General features: G+C 48.2%; 3 protein-coding genes across 3 annotated transcripts in view; 2 read left to right on the top strand and 1 right to left on the bottom strand.

The window, feature by feature from the left end:
* The first annotated feature begins 1,746 nt into the window (after nucleotides 1–1,746).
* On the top strand, nucleotides 1,747–3,612 carry LOC148118319 (claudin-22-like). The gene has a single exon (XM_087901124.1). It carries the CDS (start codon nucleotides 1,916–1,918, stop codon nucleotides 2,576–2,578), a length of 663 nt encoding a protein of 220 aa, XP_087757250.1. The 5' UTR covers nucleotides 1,747–1,915; the 3' UTR covers nucleotides 2,579–3,612.
* Nucleotides 3,613–4,029: 417 nt separating this feature from the next.
* Nucleotides 4,030–5,007, top strand: Cldn22 (claudin 22). The gene has a single exon (XM_085680297.2). The coding sequence runs from the start codon at nucleotides 4,176–4,178 to the stop codon at nucleotides 4,836–4,838; it is 663 nt and encodes a 220-aa protein (XP_085536423.1). The 5' UTR covers nucleotides 4,030–4,175; the 3' UTR covers nucleotides 4,839–5,007.
* Nucleotides 5,008–5,729: 722 nt separating this feature from the next.
* Nucleotides 5,730–14,095, bottom strand: part of Wwc2 (WW and C2 domain containing 2) — a 175,493-nt gene continuing 167,127 nt past the window's right edge. Inside the window, exons 22-23 of the mRNA XM_085680296.2 lie at nucleotides 13,002–13,129; nucleotides 5,730–8,593 (exon numbers count right to left, since the gene is read on the bottom strand). Coding sequence (XP_085536422.2) covers nucleotides 8,527–8,593; nucleotides 13,002–13,129 — 195 coding nt within the window. The 3' untranslated portion in view covers nucleotides 5,730–8,526. The remainder of the gene's footprint in view (nucleotides 8,594–13,001; nucleotides 13,130–14,095) is intronic.

Below are 14,095 nucleotides of genomic sequence, written 5' to 3'. Positions count from 1 at the left end.
CAAATGAGGATCCCACTGGGCCATGGTGGGACGGCGCGGCTCTTCTTGGTTGCCTTTTAGGGACTTAATTCTAGGCCAGATCACACTCATCAAACACTGCTTTCAAAGCTGTAAGAAGTGAGTGTGGAAGGTGCAGAGAGACCATACAGGTCCAGCTGACCTCCTAGCGGAGCCTTCCTGAGGCAGGGCATCCTTGGTGTAAAACCCATCTGGGACAGAGAATTCACTATCTCACAAAACGGCCTGTTCTCACTACGCTTTTAGAAAGGATGTTTCCATGTGATATTCTCCCCATCAGTGGTTGCTGCTAGGACCACCACCAACCTGCCAGTTTCCGCAAAGGAAGTTTGAGCTCCATCTCATCCATCGCTTGACAGGCCCGAGGCCCAGTGCCAGCCCTTTCTGGATCATGTGTCTCTGTGTCCAAACTCAGGGCTTGCTTCATCATACTGAGGACGCCGACCTAGTCTAAGGTTTTCTGAAAATCTGCACAGAGAAGGTAACTAGTGGTTGGGCTAACTTAATGGTAGTGTGCTTGCCTAGTGTATGTTTTGCCCTGGGACTGAGCTTAGCAGTGAAAAAAGAAAAAAAAAAGTCCTGTGTTGGCAAACCTAATTTTGAAGTGCTGGAAATGAAACCCAGTGCCCTCTGCTTTTAATAAAGGACTCTGCCATTGAGCTACACCTTCAGTCTGGTGGCCTTAAAAAATTAGCTGAATGCAAAAAAAGAAAAAAAAAATAGAACAGCATTCCCTCAAACTGTAAGGCTCCGGGGTTTCGGAGCCTGTGTCTGTGTCATGAATGGCTTTCTCTGGTTCTGAACTGGCCTTGCTTTCTGCTCCACGAAGCACAGTGGTCTTCCTTCTCTGAGTTACACTCATTCAGGCGGCGGCTCTGAGAGAGGGGCCCTGCCAGACGTGCAACAGCGCCGGGAATCTGGGGCATGCGGCCTTTTGTGCTGGCCTGGGACCCAGTGTTCTTTGAGGGGTCATGCTTGCCTGAGGTATGCTTGCAAGGTGTGGCCTGAACCAAAACAACGAGATAAAGCCTCAAAGGTCTGCCCCGTCTTGGCTATCATTCTCATAGCAGACTTCTGCTCCTCTGCCTTTGCAATTGAAAGAGGAAGGGACGCTGCTCAGCTCTGGGCGATAAAGAGCGCCGGGAGACAACAGACTTTACCCAGCGCCTAACGGACGGACGAGGATGGACCAAAGAGTAAAGAAGAGCTGGAGTTTCCCATAATGCCCCTTTCCTCTCTGAGTTTCTCTGGGCATCAACCCAGGTCCTTTTCATTTTAATTAATGTGGTGAACCAGGCTCTGACTTTCAAAGGAATCCGAGGAAATCTTCCTGCCAAGTCCTGAGGGAATCGCCGGGACACTCAGGAACACGGGCCTGTGTAGGTTAAGGAACGCTGAGGAGAATAGATTATAGGAAAACAGTCTACCTTTCTTTACAAGGCCTTGTTTTGCTGCATCCCTGAAATCTCAGCTGCAGCCGCTACAATGAGGTCCTGTTGCAGAAAGAGCTGACCCTTTATCACCACTTAAAATCTAATTAATCCATACTGAAGCACAAAGATTTCCGTTGTACGTTAGGGTGAGGGGTCACAGAGGCCTCTTTGTTCATTTTCAGACTTATACCCGTCAAGCGTTGGGGATAGAATTTTACCAAGCAAATTGGAAAGTAGCAGATCAAATCCTTATCAGAAAGCCTAACTCATAGTTTTTAACAGATTCCTTTACCCTTTACATGAAACACTAGATTCAAGAGGAACAGAAACGCATTTCAGAGCACCCAGAGAGTGAACGACCAAAGCTTACATTCCGGGTGGCAGAGGATCAAGAGCATCACACCACTGCCAACCACCAAGGGTAGCAGATTCTATAGAGTGGCCGAGCTGCACCATCTGCCCCAATGGCTTTCATCTTCAGAACGGCCGTGCAATCTGTAGGGCTTCTGCTCGCACTACTAGGATGGGTCCTAGCCATTATTACAACGTATCTGCCCCACTGGAAGAACCTCAACCTGGAACTGAACGAGATGGAAAACTGGACCATGGGGCTCTGGAAAGCCTGTGTCATCCAGGAGGAAGTAGGGAGGGAATGCAAGGACTTTGACTCCTTCCTGGCCTTGCCAGCTGAACTCCAGATCTCCAGGATCCTGATGTCTCTGTCGAATGGGCTGGGGCTGCTGGGACTGCTGGGCTCTGGCTGCGGCCTGGACTGCTGGAGGCTCGGAGAGAGCCAGAAGGGTCTGAAGAGGCGACTGCTCATCCTGGGAGGGCTCCTGCTCTGGACTTCAGGCGTGATGGTCCTGGTTCCTGTCTCCTGGGTGGCCCACGTGACGGTTCAGGAGTTCTGGGATGAGACCCTGCCTGAGATTATGCCCAGGTGGGAGTTTGGGGAGGCCCTTTTCCTCGGGTGGTTTGCTGGCTTCTGCCTGGTGCTCGGAGGGTGCCTGCTTCACTGTGCAGCCTGCTGGAGCCCGGCTGCCCCCGCCTCAGGTCACTATGCAGTGGCAGGATTGCAAGACCACGGTTCATACCTGGAAAACGGAACTGCACAGCCTCAAGTGTGAGCCACCAGCGGGGCCTAGCCATGTCCTTTGTCACCGATGACAAAAATGTCTCTGTTATGTAACTTAGTTGTTCTGCTCACTTTTTTTTTTTAAAATAAATTCACTAACTTTTCTTTTTTGGACTATACTAGAGGTTTGCCTCTCGAGTCTGAAGAATGAAAGGAAGTTTATCTATAAGGAGATCATGATGACAAACATTGTGTAGCTATGTGTGGAGGAAAAATGTCATTGATTTGGTTATTTAAAGCAGTGTGTGCTTTCCAGTGTGTGCCCGATACAGTCAGACGTCCAGTGCTAGGATGTATTCGTTTGTGGGTAAGCTGTGTTGCTGTTTGCACATGGAAAACACAATTTCTTTTTCCTTCCTAAAGAAAGGACTAACATTCCGCAGTCCTGTTTATTAGCAGAGCCATGGGCTAAGTCAGTCGCCAAATGCCACCTCCACGGTGATTCTACTCTTGCTTAGATGTTCCCAGGAGCCTGCTGAACTCTGAGGACTTTAGGAAGCTGGAGTTCCCGGATGTTTCGTTGGACCTCCAGAACACTGGGCTTTTACTATTTTTACGTGGTAGCCAATTTCAGTCCTCATCTCTTTATTCAAAAGCTCCGAGTTTAAAAAGGAAAAAAAAAAAAAACATTTCCAGCAGGATTTTTTTCTTGCTATCTAGATTCTCTCAGTTCATTTGTCAGAATGAAAACTTGTGTGTTCCGTTTCAGATGACAGACATGGGGAGATAGGGTGAAATGGGGAGCAGCCATGTTGACTTTGACCCAAAGGCCCTGTTGCTTCTCTTCCCTACAGCCTAAAAAGTTAATTTCAGCAAAGAAGAAGCAAAAAAACAAAAAGAAGAAAATCCCTCCAAATTCTCGAAGGCCGCCAGCTATTTATGGCTCGTGCATGTGACTTAACACAAAGGCGGGCAGATGAGTGGAAGCCGGCATTCGGTGCAGCGTTGTTTCCTGTGTTCTGCACTGTGTGTAGCCAAAGAATTTTCAAAACAGGCCTGATTTAAAGTCTAGAGGGATTCCTGATAAGATTGATTTATTTGGTTAAGAAATACTTCTCTCTGAACCTCTTTTTTTTTTTTTTTTTTTTGCAAAGACGGTAACACCCAGTATTATCATAACACATGCACAGAAACCCTAACAGATGAAAATCTGACAGGTGTAATTAGCACAGTTCAAAGCAGGAGGAGTTGAACCCGAACCTTCAATTAAGCGTTTTTTACATTTAGACTTAATTCTCCGACTTGTTAGGAGCGCTGGGAATGTGAAAGTCAGGTAAACCTTCACAATGAAAGGATTAGCACAACTTGACCTCAGAGGCTCCCTGACAAAGTGCTCTGCACAAACTTCAGCCCACAGGACACAAACACGGCCCCAGGCCACACCTTAGTATTACTGGTTCATAGCAGCGTTTCCCTTTCCTCTTCTGAAATCTTTTCAGCATGGACTCGAACAATAGTAGACCTGGCAAGCGTCCTCCTATACACACAATGCAAAACTATGTCTAAGCTCTGCAAGAGCCAAGTGTCACACTTTTTTACAGCAAGCGCGGGGCAGGAGTCGGGCTGGCTCAGGCTCGCGGGACGTTCTGATGGGCTTGGTTTTCCGGAAAGCCACGCAGTCGGCTGCACTTGTGCTAGCCCTGCTGGGATGGGTTTTAGCCTGCCTTACAAACTACTTGCCCCACTGGAAGAACCTCAACCTGGAACTGAATGAGATGGAAAACTGGACCATGGGGCTCTGGAAAACCTGTGTCATCCAGGAGGAAGTGGGGAGGGAATGCAAGGACTTTGACTCCTTCCTGGCCTTGCCAGCTGAACTCCAGATCTCCAGGATCCTGATGTCTCTGTCGAATGGGCTGGGGCTGCTGGGACTGCTGGGCTCTGGCTGCGGCCTGGACTGCTGGAGGCTCGGAGAGAGCCAGAAGGGTCTGAAGAGGCGACTGCTCATCCTGGGAGGGCTCCTGCTCTGGACTTCAGGCGTGATGGTCCTGGTTCCTGTCTCCTGGGTGGCCCACGTGACGGTTCAGGAGTTCTGGGATGAGACCCTGCCTGAGATTATGCCCAGGTGGGAGTTTGGGGAGGCCCTTTTCCTCGGGTGGTTTGCTGGCTTCTGCCTGGTGCTCGGAGGGTGCCTGCTCCACTGTGCAGCCTGCTGGAGCCCGGCTGCCCCCGCCTCGGGTCGCTATGCAGTGGCAGGATTGCAAGACCACTGTCAGCAGCTGGAGCTGAAACACGCCAGCCCAGAAATCTAAGCCAGAGGGATCAGTGTGGCCTTTCTGCTCTTCAGCAGGCGCTCGCTCCAGCCGGACTTGGTAGGATCTCCTGCTAAAATCACCCCTACTCAGTGTGATTTTGAGTTTCTGAAATGCGTACTTCCTTTCTGTGACTATTAACTTTATCAAATACAATTTCTTTCTACAATTGCGTATTTTCTCTTTGGAGCCAGATGAATCAGGACCTTTCATTAGTCATTAGTGAGCTTGAGAACTTTGTCAACCTTTAAAATAGGCTCTGATTGCACACACACAAGGAATGAGTAAACTAAACATCATTATGAGCGCTTTTGTGGCTCTGAAAGGATCCTTCACGTTGAGAGGAGTCATGTGGGAAACAGATGTGATGTTGACCATGTACTTTCGGGTATCTAAAGTAACGTATGAAACTAAGATCTCAGTGGATACCTATTTAAAATACATGACAACCGAGGACAGTAAAAGCAACAACAAAAACAAAACACTTGCTTGGTCCTTAAAGGACTCAATGGAACGCCTCCTTTTCAGAGACCTCTCTCTAGAGAGTTCTTTCCACATCAGAAACATCCATGCCTGTCTCTGAACAGAGCAGTTCTCATGGATTCTGGGAACTCAGGTAGAATTTGCCACACCAAAGTGCACCTCCTGTCCCTGTGTGGTGGGGTGGAATGTCCTGCCTGCTTTGGCTCTGTGGCAGAGGTCGGGACTGGCGTGTGTGGGTGGGCACAGTGCCTCCTGGGACGGCGGCCTCCTTTGGAAGAACACAGCCAGCTCTGATAGTGTAGCCGGGGCCCACAGACGTATCAGCCCTTGTTTCCCTGGAGGAGTGAGAATATCCCATCTCATTTATCCTTGAGATCTACAGTCTAATCAAGAACTGCTCATGACAAATTTTTGGCCTGAGGAATTCTTCATGGAACATTTTATATTTGCTTGGTACATGGTTCAAGTAGATTCTTGTATTTGTGCCATCAGGGAAATTAGCTGAACAATAAGCAACACTAAAATACAGTATTAGGAAATATGTATCCTTGTTTTTTTAAAAAAGTACTGGATGTGTTTCCATAAACACATGGAAAGTGCAGCAGGGGAAGACAGTCCGTGTGATGAATTTGAACACTTTTACACATAGCACAGATGAGGACAGAAGCATATGCAGGATTCAACCTGATTAAACATTTCGTTCAGTCCTGAGCTTCTCATAGTTAATATAATATAAATTCATCGCAAAAAATACTTTTAAAAAGTATTTAATTTGTATCCTACAGAGACTCAGCTAAACTTTGTTCATTTGGCAAGTAATACTCTTTTTGTATCGGTAACACTTAAAAGTCTGATATATAGAGCTGTAATAATATACTGATAATCCAAACTTGAGAGCTAAATATTAAATTCTTTTTATCCTGTCCAGAATAAATTCTACCTTTAAAAATATTTTTAATAACATTAAAATTTTTATTTGTCCATATGGTTTTGTGATTGAGTTAGTAAGATGATTTTGAATTGTGGGTTAATACAAATGTGGCAGCCTATGTCAAGCTGCGTGTAATCCACAACACTATTGCTGACTTGAATGTGGGGAAAGGGTTCTACTGGAATGAGCTTCTCTGTCATATTAGAAATGAGCATGTTTTGTAAAATCCAACCAAAGCCCCCCAGTCACAACTGTGAGCTACCAGCCTGAGACACACTTTATTCTTTAGTACTCATCTGAGACTTCGTGTATTACAAAAAGTTAGCAATAAAACTGATGAAGATCATAAAGCTGTAATACTCCAATATAGCCTCTTGTAAGCCCAACATTTAAGATGGCCAGAACCGAACTATATATTAAACAACATAAATAAGACCGTAAATAAATAAATGAAAATAAAATCGTACGGTACAACTACACAAAATTCTACGGACATGTCCGTGGGCCAAACCCTGTTGCTGAAGACAGCTGACCTTTATTTAGCACTGCATTAAATAAACCTCTGCTGGTCACAGTTGACCTGGACGGGGCGGGGAGGGGGGCACTCCAGCTTCCTCCAGTCACCTGCAGGGCAAACGGGGCTCAGTCTGCCACCAGGCTGTTTTTTGCTCCAAGGGCTGTCACGTCCAGTTACATCCTCTAAGAAGCTGGGAGTAAGCTGTGGGACACTTAGGGGAGACACGGCTGGAGTTTTCAGTGCGGTAACTGACAACTCAAGTTCTGGCCGAGGATACATTTTGATTCTGATAGAATGAACTTTCTAAAATCTGCATAGATTCAGGAAAATAAAAATTTTCTTACTAATGGGGATTCCAGCAGAACATAACTCTTTTTAAAACAGAGTTTTCTTGCCTAACTTTCTTTTTAAAATTCCTATAAAATTATTTTGCATTAAAAAAATAAAAATAATTTAGCTTGCTATATAAGATGGCTCACCAAAACACGGCTTCTTCCAGTATGACAGACTACGTAAGTATGGTTTAAATTACCTAAAAACTATGTATTTCAACACTTTTATGCTGAGTCTTTTTCTTTCCTCTCCCTTTCTTTTTTTCTTTTCTTTTGTTCTTCTTTTTAAAAAGAAGTGCCCTATTCTGGTAAGTTAAAACCTACCTGGAGAATAGGACACTTTGACCAATTTCTATCTCAAGTTTGTTTCCCAAATATGTATGTTTAAGTGACCCAGTCCACGCTCTCAGCACCCTCAAGCATACCCTGTGTTTTCACGTCCGACTGCTATGAATCACTGAGAATCCCCTACGGATGACAGCGCAAAAGAGTTCCTGGTAAGCCCGGAAACCTGTGGGCTAACTGTTCTCTCCGGCCAGCTTGATCTCATTAAGATGCGCCCTGTCCTCCGATTTCACCTAATGTCCCCGCAGCACCCCATGCGCTGCCATCTTGGGCCTCACCTGTGGGTGTGTCCCCTCCGCGCTGCCTACACTGTCACCAGAGCCCAGGGTCACCTCCCGCTTCTCTGTGGCATTGCCTTTATCCGTAGGGCCAGAAAGACAGCCCTGCAGGCTCAGATAGCGTTAAAAGCAGAGGCTACATAAGCATTAGTTGCGTTTCCTCAGTGTGTTTTTGGGAACTGGTGCCCCCTTCCCTTTCGTTCCAACCACAGCTCTCTACAGTAGGCCTATACCTTGACTTTTCATGTTCTTGGATTCAGCATTTCACATGTTTTGTTTTCTCCAGACAGGTTTAGGAGGGCCAGACCCAGCTGACGGAAGGGACACGCCTGTTTCGGGTGGACTCAGGGCGATGCTTGCTTGCGAGCACCTTCAGTGGGGAAGTGTGGCTTTCTAGCTCAGGACTCTGGTTTGCTGCAGCTTCCCGGGTTCCTGCGGGGCTGCCTCCCGCAGTGGGCTCAGCAGGCAGACGCTGGGCACCTGCAGCCTCTGTTCCACTTTGCACAGTGAAACCCAGGGGTCGCGCACACACACTGCGCCACACGTGGGGATCAGATCACCCCGTTTCAGTCCTGTGAATTCTTTTTCCTTCGCAAAGCACGTAAGAGTTACATTCAAAGGAGTTTACAGATTAACCTGATGAAACTGTGGGAAACTGAAGTTCTTCAAGAGTTGACAGTTAGGTTACAGGCATCAAAAGCCCCGCCCCCCAACAAAAAATAAAAACGATCAACAGCAAACGTTCAGTCTCCGACCCTCCCTGGGAAAGAGAGCAGGTGGGAAGTAACGTCAAGCCACGGGGTCACACGTCGTCGGCCGGCAGGGACGGAATGCTTATCTTCGCTCGTGTGAAGTAGGCTATCTTCTCCCTAGAGGGAGAGAGGGAGAGAACCACTCAGCATCATCCTGGGAATTCTGAGAGCCCCAAGGCTGTCTCCACAATCCCAGAAACTGCACTTAAAATCACGAGAGGCTTCATTTTTGATCATTGTTTATAGCTATTTTTATTTGGTGTTTGTGTAAGAGGTTGCAATACCATGATGTTGGTGTGAGGTCAGAGGAAACTCCTACAACTTGTGGGAGTCGGTCCCCTCCTTCTCCGTGGGCCCTGGGGGTTGAACTCAGACCACCAAGCGTGGTGACAAGTGCCTCTTCCCACCGAGCCATCGTCCAAGGCTGCATCTTCATTGCTTTAAAGGTGGGTGGCACATTCAGTCCCTCTGGCTCTAAGTCCCCTACACACTAAGCCACTGTGTTCCCCGAGGGTTCCCAGCTGAAGAGCATCTGTAATCCACCAGGGGTGTGGGGCTGTGTTCGGATATTTCTAAGGTAGGAGAAGCTTCGAAAGGGTCAAAATGCTGAACTGAAATTCCCAGAGTCCATACAGAATTTGCGATGCCAGGAAGTCAGAACAAACTCATGTGAAGGAAGGCAGGGACACTGGAAGAGACACACGAGGCACTGTTCATGTTTTCCTCAATTGCTCTCCACATTATTATAATTTTAATTTGTTCATTACTTTTATTTACGTGGTGTGTGCGTGTGTGTGTGTGTGCGCGAGCGTGCGTGTGCACACACACACACACCACAGCACAAGTGTAGAAGCTGGAGTTGGTTACCTCCTTCTATTATGTCGGTCCTAGGGATCAAACTCGTGTAGCCTGCCTTGGAGACAGGTATGCTTACCGGCTGAGCCACCTTGTCAGCCCTTCACCTCTGTGTTTGAGACAGGCTCTCTTACTGAACTTGGAGCTTGCTGATTCAGTGAGATTGGCTAGCCAGCAAGCTCCAGGACTCCTCCTGTCTCAGCGCCTGCAGCAGCAGTTACGGGCCATCTCACTTTCGTAGGCGGGTGGCAGGGGGACCTATCTCAGGCCTCCATGCCAAAGAGCAAGTGTCATTCACGGAGCCATCTTCCCAGCCCCCACTTGACGACCTTAGGAGGAAATCACCCTGCGTGCCAAGGGGAGACTGACAGGATGGTATTCATGTTAGGAGAACGATAGGGAAAGTAAGATTTCAGGACCGTACGGTGACCAACAGTGATGGCAGCTTATCTTTTCACACACATAGCCGTGCTTGGCAGCTGGGAGGAAGGACTAAGGTGCCGCTCCCAACACACAAGAACCGGTACCAATGGAGAAAGAAACGAGTGAAAAGCGGACACTGGACAGAGTTATCTTATGATACAGCTTCCTTTAAGATTGGCTAATTCCCTAAAAGACAGGTAAAGATGTTAAAAAGGCCAGAGACTGTCGCCATGATTCCTGGGAGGCCACGGGACCCTTCTGAACCCTGTGAGGATTTAACTCCACAGTCAGGTACAGCGCCTGCTTTCCTTGCTGACTGGCCTGAGCGACACCCTGTACCCACCTGCTGCTGATCCTTCATCTCTCATTGCCCTAGGCAGCAGGCAGCACACTCAGCTATCACAGATGTCACAGTCCCCACACGGTGTGTCTTCCTTGGTCTAACATGTTCATTTGTGGTATCAACGGGTTGATCCCCCTCCCCCACAAGAGAGCTGTGTAGCCCCAGCTGCCCTGGCTGCCCTGAACTCATAGAGATCTGCCTGCCTCTGCCTTTGACCTGTTGGGCATGTGCCATCATACCAGGACAGGGGGGTTTCTGATGGGAATCAGGAATGTTTATGCACTTTTTTTTTTTAAAAAAAAGAGATTTATTTATTTATTATGTAGACAACATTCTGCCTTCATGTATGCCTGCACTCCAGAGAGGGTGACAGATCTCATTACAGATGGTTCTGAGCCACCATGTGGTTGCTGGGAATTGAACTCAGGACCTCTGGAAGAGCAGCCAGTGCTCTTATCCTCTGAGCCATCTCTCCAGCCCCCTGCTTATGCATTCTTTACTTTGGACTTTAACAATGGGAAGATGTTAAAGATTGTCCATGGCTGGCAGCGCTGCTTTCTGTGGAAGGCGGCAGCATGCTGGGCAGGAAGGGCTCCTGCCACCGCTCCGTAGCTACAAAACCAAGCAGTAGCACTTCCGGCAAACAGCCACGGTGGCTGTCTGGCACAGTGGGCGGGAAAGCTCAGTCCTTTACCTGTACATATAGGACCTTCAGCACCTCAGCCTCCTGCCCCTACTGTGGGACAATGGTCTTGGACCCTGTAAAGATTTGTCACTTGTATTGGTTTAATAAAATGCTGATTGGCTAGTACCCAGGCAGGAAGTATAGGCGGGGTGACCGGAAGGGCTCTATCCCAGTCTGCAGTCATCAGATGAGAGGGTCTCACTGATAAAGTACTAAGCCATGTGGCTAACAGACAAGAATTATGGGTTAATATAGGAGTTAGTTAATAAAAAAGTCTGAGCTAATAGGCCAACCAGTTTATAATTAATGCAGGCCTCTGTGTGTTTCTTTGGGACTGGGTGGGAAGGAAACCTGTCAACATGCCCCCGTTCTGAAGTCTCATGTGCCTGATGCCAGCTCCTGCCCTTCAAAGCTCCCCTGTCCGCCATGAGTCCCTCCTTCCCTGCTCCCAAACAGCCTCTCTCCCAGCTCCTCTCCATGACCTAAAAAGACAGCTGGTTTTCTTTCTCTGTCTTTTACATTTATTTGTGTATGTGCACACGTGTGCACACATACGAGGGAGAGAGGGGAAGAGAGAGAAAGAGAGGAGGGAAGGAGAGAGAGAAGGGGAGGGAGAGTCTGTGAGGTGAGCATGTCACAGTACACATATGGTCAGAGGACACTCATGGGAACTGGCTCTCTCCTTCCACCGTGTGGCTTCTAGGCAGGCACTGAACTCAGGCTTGGCCGCAAGCACCTTTGCCCACTGAACCATCTTGCTGGCCCAAGCTTAGAAGCTCTGTAAGGATTTCTCTATATGATACCTAAGTCAAAACTAAGATGAACACAAAACAAGTAGACAAAGCTTTTCCTGTGATCCTCCTACACTTGACCAACGGGCATGGTCTCTGAGGCCCCCATGTCACATGATCTGGGGACATTCTAATTCTCTTTTCTCTTCGGTCTCAGTGTCCAACAGTCTGTCCTTCCCGGTCCTTCAGCCCCAGGACCACACTCTGGGCTCCGTCCAGCTCTTGAGCATTCCTTTCACTTTTGCAGTGTCCAGCAGGTGTCCTCTCCTGGTCATGTCCCCCACTTTCTGGGATCTGTCGTCTGTTTCTACCAGGAGGGTGGTAATGCTCCTCGTGTGACCCTTAACCCCTATAGAGCTTGATTTCTGAGTGTCCACTGGGTGGAATTACCTGGCTGGCCGACAGCATGGTTCACCCAGGCTATGCAAAAGCAGGATGGGAGGATGTCCTCACTGACAACACTCTCTTCTCCCCTGCTCTCTGCCTCAGTCTCTCCTCCGTGCCTCCAAGGCCTGCCCCAGCAGGATCCCCACTGTGACTTTTGTACTCAGAGACCTGGTTTCCTCAGTACTAAAAGCCACAACTGAAATCCTTATGTGTGGTGTTCAGGCCCTGTGGAGTCTGACAAGCTCGCCTGGGACAGCTCTGTCTGTGTCGTTCCTCACAGCCACCACAGCCAGAGCCTGAAGACCTGGTGGAATCCTTCCACAGTGAACTCCAACGGTGCCCTCCTTGAGCTGATCTGCTAGAGCCTGCATATCTGGTCTACACAGACTGCAGTTCTCCCCATCATCCAGATTCATCCACATTGCATGAAACCGCTCTGCATGGCCCTGCAGGGGCTGTGGACCTCTGTCCTCTCAGACTGGAATCCCCGGTAGGAGCAGGAAGCATGTGTACCCTTGCTGTACTGTGGGAGTCAGCACAGTGCAAGGTGTGTGTGTGTGTGTGTGTGTGTGTGTGTGTGTGTGTGTGTGAGAGAGAGAGAGAGAGAGAGAGAGAGAGAGAGAGAGAGAGAGAATGGTACCTAAGGGGACGGGGTGGGGGGAGAGAGAGGGAGGGAGGAGAGAGAGAGGGAGGGAAGAAGGGAGAGAGAAAGAGAAGGAAGAAGAGAGAGAAAATGATACCCAAGGAATGGCCAGAAAATGAGTGAACAAAATCCCCCCAAAGATCCATGGCTTTTGTGTATTTTTCTATATCCTGTATCCTGGATGAAGCTTTCTCAATGAGATGAATTCATGACAATCAGAGGCTGCTGGGGAGACAGGATCAGTGGGTGTCACCTCAGCATGGAGCGCATGTACAACTATATTCATACCAGGGACAGATACAGTGGCAAGGGTCACTTAGTCCTGCAGTGAATTCTTGCGCAATCACGGCCCAGGAGGGGAATGCCACAGGAGGAGCTGGTGCCCTGAAGCCACTTACCTGAAGGACTGCACCTGCCGAGGCACCTTCCGGCTCTGCTCTCGAAGCCGGCACACATCCTTGGACGCCTGCCTCATCAGTTTCTCTGCGTTCAGGTCTTGCTTCTGCTCTTCTTTCGTCTGCTCAGCCTGGCAGAGGAAATAACAATGCGGCAACAGATAAGAGTCTTGATTAGAAACCTGGGGACCGGGGCTGGAGAGATGGCTCAGGTGTTAAGAGCATTGCCTGCTCTTCCAAAGGTCTTGAGTTCAATCCCCAGCAACCACATGGTGGCTCACAACCATCTGTAATGGGGTCTGGTGCCCTCTTCTGGCCTGCAGGCATACACACAGACAGAATACTGTATACATAATAAATAAATAAATATTTTTTTAAAAAAAGAAAGAAACCTGGGGACATGTTGCAAGGCTCAGCTGGGAAGCCAAGAAGCGCAGCCAAGGGTGGCTTTTTGTTGGGCAGTAGAGGACAACAGCCACATGCTCGGCTCATCCCAAGAGGGGGAGGCCCTGCCTAATCTAGGTGATGCAATAACCACGCTTAAAAATTTTACATCTGGCAAACCCGAGGACTCTCAAAAACAAAAAACAAAACAAACAACAACAAAAATGAAACCGTCAAACAACAAAAACCTAAAACTGAAAACTTCTAGCGTTGACTAGGTAATATTTTGGTAAGTACACTCACAATCTCTTTCCTCCCAAGTCCCGTTCCCCTGTGTCGGCCAGCTAAAGAACTTCCTAAATGCACCTGACCTATTAAGCAATGGCACATGTAAGTACAGGGCTTCAAGTCCCGCACACAGGGGCACACCGTGTGACCTGCTGCAGACTAAGGGACAGAAGGACCACCATCCGTTCTCACACTCCTTATCCCCTTCTAACACCAAGTTCTCACTGCCCCCTAAGGCTTCACTACAATTCATTTTGTGTTACTGCTAATGTTGTATTAGACACTCTCTCACACTTATATATTTTAATACAAATAGACCAATAATATTGTTCACTAATGGCTGCTTCCCCATTTCCTTCATTTGGTCACCCAATAAGCAAATACGTATGGTCGCCTTTGGTAGGGATATTCTATGTTAGCAGATG

Source organism: Myodes glareolus, chromosome 23 (assembly GCF_982192425.1).
Source record: "Myodes glareolus chromosome 23, mMyoGla1.1, whole genome shotgun sequence".
In the NCBI taxonomy this organism is placed as follows: domain Eukaryota; kingdom Metazoa; phylum Chordata; class Mammalia; order Rodentia; family Cricetidae; genus Myodes; species Myodes glareolus.
Note: the sequence above shows the minus strand (reverse complement) of the source record. Positions and strands in the feature narration are given on the sequence as shown.